Below are 9,793 nucleotides of genomic sequence, written 5' to 3'. Positions count from 1 at the left end.
CTCCCTCATTCTATTTTTATGCAACAGTAATTGATCAATGCATTGCTCTCATTGGCCCTCTCACTTTCATCATGCGTCACGAATGCCTGAAAACGCTAGCCTACTTAGCTTCCATTTCATCTTAACGCCCTTTCCTTTCAGTATTGTCGTGCGCTACAAGAAAAGAACATTAAACTGAAAATACTTTCCCTGTGTTCAACGAAGTGATCTAGTACTGCACTGTAAATTTTGGTTCGCTTGCATCTTTGTCAAATCGGAATCAATTTAGATAAAATTATGCGAAAATAAATAATAATGCTGTTTGAAGTCAACTTTATTGCTACTCTGTTGTAAACAAAAGTAAGCAGGAAATGTATTCACCAAAATGAATACAATGTTGTCTGTCCGAAATCCTCCTCAAAATAATTCAATTCCTTCTAACAGGATTAGTTATTTTTTAACCCTCGCCCCGCTGGGGGGGCAATTTGCTCCCCCCCCCTGTGATTTTCCTTAATAGCAAGAAAACGGCGGCGCGCAGCGCCGCCAAATTTTCAATACCTTCCCGGGCATTAATTCGACATCTTCACACAAAACTTCAAGTCTTAGGTCACCTTAGGTCAGGAGTTATGGAGGTCAAACTGAGGTTATGTTCGAGCAAAAATGAGCAAAAAACATGAGATCTTGAAACGCTCACAAAAGCTACAGTTACCAAGCTATTTCAAAGTTATTTATGTGGTCACGTAGACAACAGGCGGCGCTACAAAACTGCTTTCTCGGATTTTCGAAATTTTGGGATTTTGCGACCCAAAAATTTCAAAAAAAAATGATTTTTTTAGAAAAAAAAACGCAAAAAAAACAATTTTTTTGCCGAATTAAAAAAAAACTGGAATACTTATATGCAATAGTCCCTGCGCTCTTTTATAAGCTTACCAAATTTTAGATCGATACATCCTTTTTGGCCTAGTAAAAGCGAAAAACTGTTCCAAATTAATGACGTCAAATTTTTGAACTCAATTTTTAGCAATTCTAGTCAACGTGGCGCAAAACAAAGACCACCATTGAACTCACCGTGACGAACTGCATCAAATTGATACCCATTTTATGCACAAATATCAACTTTGAAGTTTGACCTATTTTGACCTGACCTTGACCTGACCTTGACCTGACCTTGACCTGACCTTGACCTGACCTTCACCAGAGCATAATCTAAACTGACCTCAAAGGCTGCCTGACCCACATAATCGCATTTGGCATATAAAATGGACCATAAAGCATGCATCACATGATATTTTCATATTGTGACCCTCAGTGACCTGAGTTCTGTTACCTGACCTGGTATCAGTGACCTCAAATAGCAAAATATGTGTTTGACGAGCATTTCCCCATCGATGATTTTTAATGAAATGCATTTAACTCGATTTTACAACGCCTTTCTTGAAATGCCTGTGAACGGTGAAAATTCGACATTTGACCTGACCTGTGCAGTGACGTCATAGGTTTGAACTAGGTCAAGGCATTAGGGTCACAAGGTAGTTTCCTGTTGGGGCTATCCATCACCGTTTGCCGCTTGTCGCTATGTTGCGTGGTTCTCGAGATCTTAGGGGGGGGGGGGGCAAATTGCCCCCCCCCCCCAGCAGGGCGCGTTGCTCGGCAGACCCCAACGGGGCGCGGGTTAAGTTAATGTCATGGCTTTGAAGCCAATTCCACAATTAACCGACTGTGCGCTTACATTATGCCATTATCTCATAGATAAATGCTTTCTATATTCAGGGGCTCAAGAGCGTCCTTTCAAACTGCTATCACTGGAGGCCATTAGCGATACTACAGGTTATGCCTTGGAGCAAGGTGGATGAGCACACTCTCCGTTTTTATCAAAGCGTATGCAGTGTGCGGCGCGCAACAAGCTCCTCTCGCTGCGAGCTGGAGTTAAGCACCACTAACAGTAGCGGCGTGTTCTGCATGAACAAGGCGCAGTCATCCACCGACTATCCCGACATTGAGCTGCATCTGGGCTAATACAGCACACCGAGCTTAGAAGGGATAAAGGCGAAGACAGCCCCGAGAGAAGTTGCCCCGTACTTACCTGGGCCTCATTTCATAAAGCGAGTTCGTAACTTACGCCGGTTTTTGGTCTTGTATTGCAAGTGCATGTGAAGAGATGACGATAGTTTGAATCGTTGAATTTATTGATCTTGCTAGCAAGAACAGAAGGGAAAAGGGGAAATAAATTTATCGCTTCACATGCGCTTGCAATCCAAGCCCAAAAAACCGGCGAAAGTTACGGACTCGCTTTATGAAATGGGGCCCTGGTTGTGTCCTGTGACTGGGGACGCGATGCGGCTGCCTTCTGTGCGCCAGGAGCTGGTCGCTGGAGATGGAGCCTGCCTTGGATACAGAATAAACATGTGGTGATGGCTGTGTGATAATTTAATTAGGTATGTGATAAATATAAAAACATGAAAATAGACTGAGTGGTGCATGCAGAAAAGCTAAGACATTTGAGGACGGTCTTCACTTTTCAGCTTTTGCGTAAGATTATGTTATGTGGACATGACTCGCGCTCAGCTTTTCATTAAAATGCCTTGTATATATGTAAAAGACGAATGCGTAAAACGATGATTAAACGTCAAACAACTTTTATTTTAGTCCTTGCCTCGGGTTTCAGTTTATTTCAGTCAAGCTTGAAAGTTTGAAACCTTGTTTCAGCTAGCCATTTCAGGCCCGGACCTCCGCCGTCTGTTGGTCATTTTGAAAGCAAGAAAAGAAAACCACCGAAAGAACGCCTCTCAGATTCGGTTAGGCCTGTTCCGGCAAACAGAGAAAACTAATTAGTTGTCTTGCTCCAGCAGCGTGTGACGGCGCACAGGGCGGGCCTCCGTTCAACACAGACGCCAGCCGGTGTTTAGGCTGCTTTATTGCGTTGCCAATCGATTGTCGGGGCACCCGCTCCAACTGTCTCGGCACCCTCCCTGCCCCACACCCAGCCCCTTTGACAAGCCACAGAGCAACACTATTCATCGCATATAACCGCAGCAGAGGCGCCATGACACGTTATTTGTCAAATAGAACAGTCCACTCGCGACACCACCCCTCAAAGTTTGCGCACATTATAAAAATATACTAAAGACGATAACTCATATAAGCAGTTGGCAAACACTTAGACAAAGTACGACGGCGTCAGTTGCACTTTCCCGCCCGGAGATGTCGCTAGTGGGGACTTTCTCCCCCGAGCCGGCGTCAAATGTATTTGCGTGCCCCTGTTGGGGGTCAGCAGCACCTGACCCCCGTGTGGCGCCGCACGAGCGTTAGACACTGAAAAACCCTCGGTCTCACGGTCCGAGGGGTTCAGAGTAATGTTCATACGCGCTGGCCCGGCCAGGAAGGCCTTTTCTGACAACGCAGTGGACGGTGACCTCGCCAGGTCATCGTCAATAGAGGCATACACGGGACCATCGGAACAGTCGTCTGGCATGGTCTGGCCCCAGGTGCCCATCGGAGGGCGCAGTAGCCGCATCAGTCGCTGGCCGAGCTGCTTGTCCCGCCAGCTCAGGACGGGACACGACTTGGAAAGCATCACCAAGTCGGGATCGAGCTCCGGGGCTCCCACCACGTCGGCCACATCCACGAGCACCAGGGAGCGTCGCGCCGAGCCCAGCGCAGCCAAATGCGCGTGCTTGAAGTCGAAGCGACACCAAGCGCGTCCGATGAACGCCTCGGTTAACAGCAACACGGTGGCGTGGCTGGCGTTCACCGCCTCGACGATGGCATCTGGCGTGGCGGGGACGTCCTGGTGCAGCAGGCAGAGTCTCAGGTACGGCAGGTCAGCGGCCAGCTGGGACGCCAGGGCCGTGTCCTTGGCGTCACACGAGACGAACGCGTCGTAGGCCAGAGGAGGAATCATCTTGCGTGCGGAGGCGCTTCGCCTGCCCAGTCGTCGGTAGGCGATGATGGCAAGGAGCGCGGCGGTAGCAGCCAAGCATACGGCCGCCGCCGCCACGTATACCCACATGTTGGAATTAGCTGCCGTCAACATACCACGGCACTCACTCTCCACAACGATAACATCACCGCTGGAGCAGGCCACCGACTCGGCGTCAGCCACCTTGTCACGGTTCTGCAGCAGCCACCGCCGGAATCGGAACCGGAAGCTGCACTCGCACACCCAACTGTTACCGGCAAGGGAGACCCAGGCCAGGTACGGCTGGGAAATCGTCCAGATGGACAGCTGAGTGAGCCGATTCCCACTGAGGTCTAGCACTTCAAGCCGTTCCAGAGGCTTGAAAAGAGCTGTGTTGATGTACTCGAGGTGGTTGTTTTGCAAGTATAATTCACGTAGACCAGTAAGATTTAGCATCTCTTCGCCCTCCAGCCTTGTGAGCTGATTGTCTTCGAGGTGTAGGTACTGAAGAGACGTGAGGCCTTGAAAGGTTCGGTTGGTGACGGACATCACGTTACTGTTGTTTAGAAACAGCGCATTTAGGCTCTTTCGACCCAGAAAGCTGAGGTCGTACAGCATATTCAGATCGTTCCCATCTAGCATGATATCTGTGGCGTCCATGGGGATCCTGCTGGGTATCACTGTCAAACCTTGATTGGCGCACATGATGACATTTACCGTCCATATATTGTTACGAAGACAAGTGCAGCTTTTCGGGCAAGTCTGTTCGCAGTCGCAAGCGTCATAATCACAGCATTGACAAACCTTGAAACAATGACGCTTATATGGACAGAGGAAATGCGCCTCTGACAGTGGTCGCTTCACCGTTTGACCTCTGTGCTCGAGCGTGCACATGACCCGATCAAGGTCAGTCAACGCTAGCTTGGTGGCAGGTTCCGACAGCCACTCGTTGTGGCAGTCACATGCCAACGGATTGCCAGCCAGCCGAAGTTCGGCTCTCTCAACGGACACAGTCACCTTCTTTAGATGCTCCAGCTTGTTGAAAGACAGGTCCACCATTTGCAGGTCCTTTTTGCCGTCGAAGCTGTAGGGTTCGACATCTGTTATGCTGTTGTTGGCCAGGCGTGCCACCTCAATTGAATCAGGCAACAGATCGCGAGTGACTCGGGTGATTTGGTTCCCGGACGCATCGATTTCACGCAGTTCGATCGTCGGGTGCTTGTGCTTTCCGTCCAGACTCAGCAATCTGTTGTTGCTTATGTCAAGCTGGCGCAACTGAGCTGGAATCACCCTGTAATCAAACATGGTGAGAGTGTTTGCCGACGCATTCAGGCTAAACAGACTAGGCAGGTGGTAAAAACTGGGCTGCCAGTTAGTGATTCCTTCCAAGTTGTTGAGCTTGTTTCCCGCAACATTCAGTTCGCTGAGCCGCCGGTTTTCTCGTAAAACGCCTTCCAATGACCTCACTTGGTTATATGAAAGATCCAGACGCGTCATACTTGTCAGAGGTGCAAGAGACCGTTGAGACAGGCTTGTCAACATGTTGTGCGACAGGTCTAGGCTGACCAGACTGCTCAAGTTGTGGAAGGCATTGTCATCGATGAATAACAGCCAGTTGTGAGATAAGTCGAGCTTATGCAGCAATGACAAAGACCGAAGCGCAACCGGCACATCTGCTAGCTTGTTGTGTGATAAGGACAGACGCTGTATTCCGCTACAGTTCGACAGTGATTCTGGCTGAAGCGTGACCAGCTGATTATGATCCAACCTCAACACCGTCAACCCGCGCAGAAGTATAAGTGAGCCACCTGCCAGCGTCACTAGCTGATTATGCGAGAGATCTAGTTCAAAGAGATTTGACAAGCTGACTAGAGCGTTGACCGGTATGTGGGTTAGCTGGTTGTGCGAAAGGTCTAATGTATCAAGGCTGTTGAGCTGCCGAAATCCCGGCAATAGGTCGGTGAGACGGTTGTTACTCAGGTCGAGCTGAAGCAGACGGGGTAGGCCGGAGAAATCACCTGGTGATGTCAGTTGATTGTGCGACAGGTTCAACAGCAGGAGCTTCTCGAGGCCAGCAAACATCCGCGGTGGCAGGACGGCCAGACGGTTCTGCTGGAGCTGTATGCTGGTCAGTTGCTGCACGGGTGTCAGCACGCCATCCGGTAGCGTCACCAGATGATTAGCTCGTAGGTCAAGTAGACGGAGTTCTCCTACGCCATAAAAACTATCCTCCGCCAGCTGCTCGATACGATTTCCAGCGAGAATCAGTTGTTGTAGAGAAGTGAGCTGGGCGAATCCCCTGGCGCGCACCGACCGGAGAGCGTTGAACGACATGTCCAGCTCTCGCAACGCGTGGCGGCAGTTTTCATTATCACCGGTTCCGAATCCAACTTCAGTGTCCATCAGCGCATTATCAGATAAATTTAAATGAATCAGACGATGTAACGGACAAAAAACTTTCGGCGGCAGGTACTCTATATGATTGCCACTTAGATCAACACTCTCAAGTTTGGTAAGATTCCGAAACATATGGTTTGAGATGATAACCTCCGACGAAAATGACGAGCTAAGTGACAAATTTCTCAAATAAGTAAACTGCCACAGAGCACGGTTCTCTACTTTCGTCACCGCACAGTCCCTGATTTCCAATCGTATAATGTTGAGCACATGCTGGAACATGCTCGCACTGATCACTCCGGGAGCATCGTCCTCGCAGAGCACTCGCAGTTCGGTCGAACGGTAATCGGGTAACACCAGTGCACTCTCCACTCCGCCAGCACCCAACCGGCACTCCCAGACACTCGCCGCGTCCAGGCGCCAGTAGCACTGCGCGGGACGTCTTCCGGCCTCTGTGGTGGCCTGTGACGACTGGAGGTCGCGCAGCTGACCGAAGTCAGGTCGGTAGGTCCTCTCCGGCACCGCATGTGTGTCAGCCACCGTGTTCAGCAGGGCAGCGCAGGTCAGCAGTAGTGGTGTCATCTCTGCAGCTGCCCCAGAGCTCCAGATTGCGCCTCACTCACACCGCTGTCGACGAGCGGCGTCCGCGCTGGTCCGGCCCGGCACTCGGGTTCATCTGGAAACAGCAGGAAAACACTGCGATTAGTCACACCGGCGGCGCAATATGGGAGTGGTGTTCTGTGTCCCGAGCTCGGAAACGACTCGGGCGCCGAGCATTCCGAGGAATATTGGACTGGCTAGATGCCACGTAAATTCATCGACCACGCTTCCAATTCAGCTGTCTGTCATTGCGATTCGATGGCCGTAGACAATGTGGTCGGGTATTTTAAAACAGCTTCATCGAGCGCGAGGCAGTGCCGACCGCTCTAAGCAACGATTTCCAATGGGTCGGTCTGGGGCGGCCGCGCTGTGGACAGTCGCCGTCTAATTGAGCTCCGCGAATGGCCGACCATTTGCGGCATTCAGCTGAGCCATTAGACGGCCCTCTATGCTCTTCCCGTACCTCCGCTCCCATTTCCTTTTACCCATTGAGGCGGGTGTCGACTTCACGACACTCGCTGTGCGGAACGCGTACTGGTCCATTATTATCCCCCCACCACTCATCAGCCATGGCTGAATATTCTCACAGCCTGCATTCATTTCTGTTTCCATGACCACCCGTCCTGATCAGAATTGAGTGCTTCAGGAGGTGGTCAATGGTCATAAATGGTATCCTAGGTGCTGCACCGTCACCGAATATGGCATTTGTTTCAGTGATAGACTAACTGAATAGCGGGCGAAACAATGAGCCGCTTACAAAACTGTGCGGTGGGTTGAACCAGCCTTTTCAGTGAATGCGACACCAGGCAAACTTCATAGAAAGCGGTCAGTCTGCTCCTAAGGATAAGATCCAGGAGGCGTGCGGTTTTCAACTTTTCGGCAACCGCAGTGCCCAATGAGCAATGGACTGGTGTTTACCTGGAAATGCCATAGTATTTTCTGCTTTCAACAAAACGGCCGCAAAAGTTTTCTTTCGACAAACGGCACTCCAGAACTTTGTCAACCTGCCATCTGAGTTTGGACACCCTGGCGTGATCAACATGGTCACGTCTCATGCCTGACAGAGTTGACGACGGGCCGTCAACTTGCTTCCGACGGCTGTCAAACGTATACGGCCGGAGTTCAGACTCTGACTCTCGCGTCGCTGGAGCCTGCGCTGGTAAAATTGATGAAAAAAAGCATGATATTGATGAGAAATGAGCAGGAGGTAGCTGCTTTTATTATCTGATGCGCATGCATGAAGTATGCAATAATATGCAATAAGCGTTGCACATCGAAAAGTCCACCGTTACCCATCAGGTTTTGGTTGCATAAATTCAGCTGCAGCAAGGCTAGTGGCGCATCTATGCGATCAAACGAAAATAATTGAAAAAATCCTGCTTCTGAATGAATACGCAACCAGTCTCAGCGGCAGCACTCTTCAGTACACTGCCCTCTGTATTCTGCCTTCTAGATTCTGTCACGAGTCCCATCAGTCCCAGTGGCTCCCACTGCTGTCCGCCCCTTCTTCCCCGACCATCCTCCCCAGCCGATGTTCGCGTCGCGTCGCCAGCGTCGCTCCCTGTCCCACAGCCGCCCCTCCCGTGGTTTCAGTGGCGCACGTCAATTTTGCCAGCGACGGATCCGGTACAGCGTGCTGTGCAGCCTGCCTGCCAGCCGCCACGAATCAGGGTCGCCGCGGAATGTATTTGAATAAGTTAACGGGATAATAAGCGCGCTAAGAGAACCGCCTGCGGTTGCGCCCGCACCGCGCTTGCCTGACGGCGTGCCAGCGGCGCTGCAGCCTGCCCCGGTTTCCGGCGCCGTCGTGTAGGGACGGAAGTAATCTGGCCAACTTGTTCGCCGGGGCAGCCGCTGGACAGGAGAGTGGCCAAACCTCCCTGGGGAGGAGGGTAGCGAGCTGAAGGCTGAGGGCTGCGGGCTGCGACACCGGCGCGGCAGTCCACCGACGGAGCGCGTGGGGGCGGCACGTGACAGCGGGGAGCCGAAAAAGGGAGAGGGAGAGGGGAGGGAGAGGGGACGGGAGCAGTGACTCAGTGGAATGAAGGGTGCTGTGGTAGGGTATCAGTATTACCGGCTTGGACAGGAAAGCTCTAATGGCGTGCTATGATTTGTACGAACGCAGTAATTGTTTTTACCTGGGCACATTTTACCGGATTTATGAATGCGTTGTTTCATTGCAGTCATTGCATATTGCAGTCAGTCATAAGAAAACGCAAAATTTAAAATCACACACCTAAAAAAATCGATATAAGGCACAAAAAAGGTAAAGCAGTTTTATTTATCTCTGTGAAACATTGTGACAGAAAATCCAACGGTGAAAATGCAGCTCAAAGTAAACCAACAGTTGCATGTTTGTCGTGCAAAGCTAGAGAACCACAGCAAACAACCCAATGGCACTCATACATCACACTTAGGATTGGTCTTATCATAAAAGGAACTGTTTTCCTAAAGACCTTGCTGGATTTACGGAAGCTAAGCCGCTTTACATTGCGATAGTTCCGTTTACTGAGCTGAAGTCTGAGTCCCACTCGGCCCAGAAAGCAGCTGGGATTAGCGTGCATTTGACGAACATGTATAAACTAGCACAAATTTGGTGCTCAGAGACAGTACGGGCAGGACCATGAGCTGAGGAGCGACACTTAGGTGAAACGGAACGCCTATTTTCCCATCGGATCAGCCAATGTCGCCGAAAATCGCTGAAGCCCCCGGTAACAGCAGTTTTCAGGGTAATAATGAAGAACTGTGTAAATGCCAGAGCAGTCAGCTGTTCGGAGCCACTAGAAGGGGACATGTGGGGGCTGTGAGGATCATCTAATATCTGCCAGGATGAGACTGTCTTCCTCTGATAATCATGTGCTCGGAGCCGCTGGATTAGGAGCTACTGGACATTTTTGAGAGCATTAGCAGTATACAAGT

At 50.6% G+C, this 9,793-nt stretch overlaps 1 protein-coding gene across 1 annotated transcript; it reads right to left on the bottom strand.

Annotated features, from left to right (window-relative positions):
* Nucleotides 1-2,875: 2,875 nt before the first annotated feature.
* Nucleotides 2,876-6,946, bottom strand: LOC122368056 (toll-like receptor 6). The gene has a single exon (XM_043341671.1). It carries the CDS (start codon nucleotides 6,854-6,856, stop codon nucleotides 3,137-3,139), a length of 3,720 nt encoding a protein of 1,239 aa, XP_043197606.1. The 5' UTR covers nucleotides 6,857-6,946; the 3' UTR covers nucleotides 2,876-3,136.
* Nucleotides 6,947-9,793: the final 2,847 nt, after the last annotated feature.

The sequence above is a fragment of the Amphibalanus amphitrite genome, unplaced genomic scaffold (assembly GCF_019059575.1).
Source record: "Amphibalanus amphitrite isolate SeventyFive unplaced genomic scaffold, NRLGWU_Aamphi_draft 000919F_arrow, whole genome shotgun sequence".
Taxonomy (NCBI): Eukaryota; Metazoa; Arthropoda; class Thecostraca; order Balanomorpha; family Balanidae; genus Amphibalanus; species Amphibalanus amphitrite.
Note: the sequence above shows the minus strand (reverse complement) of the source record. Positions and strands in the feature narration are given on the sequence as shown.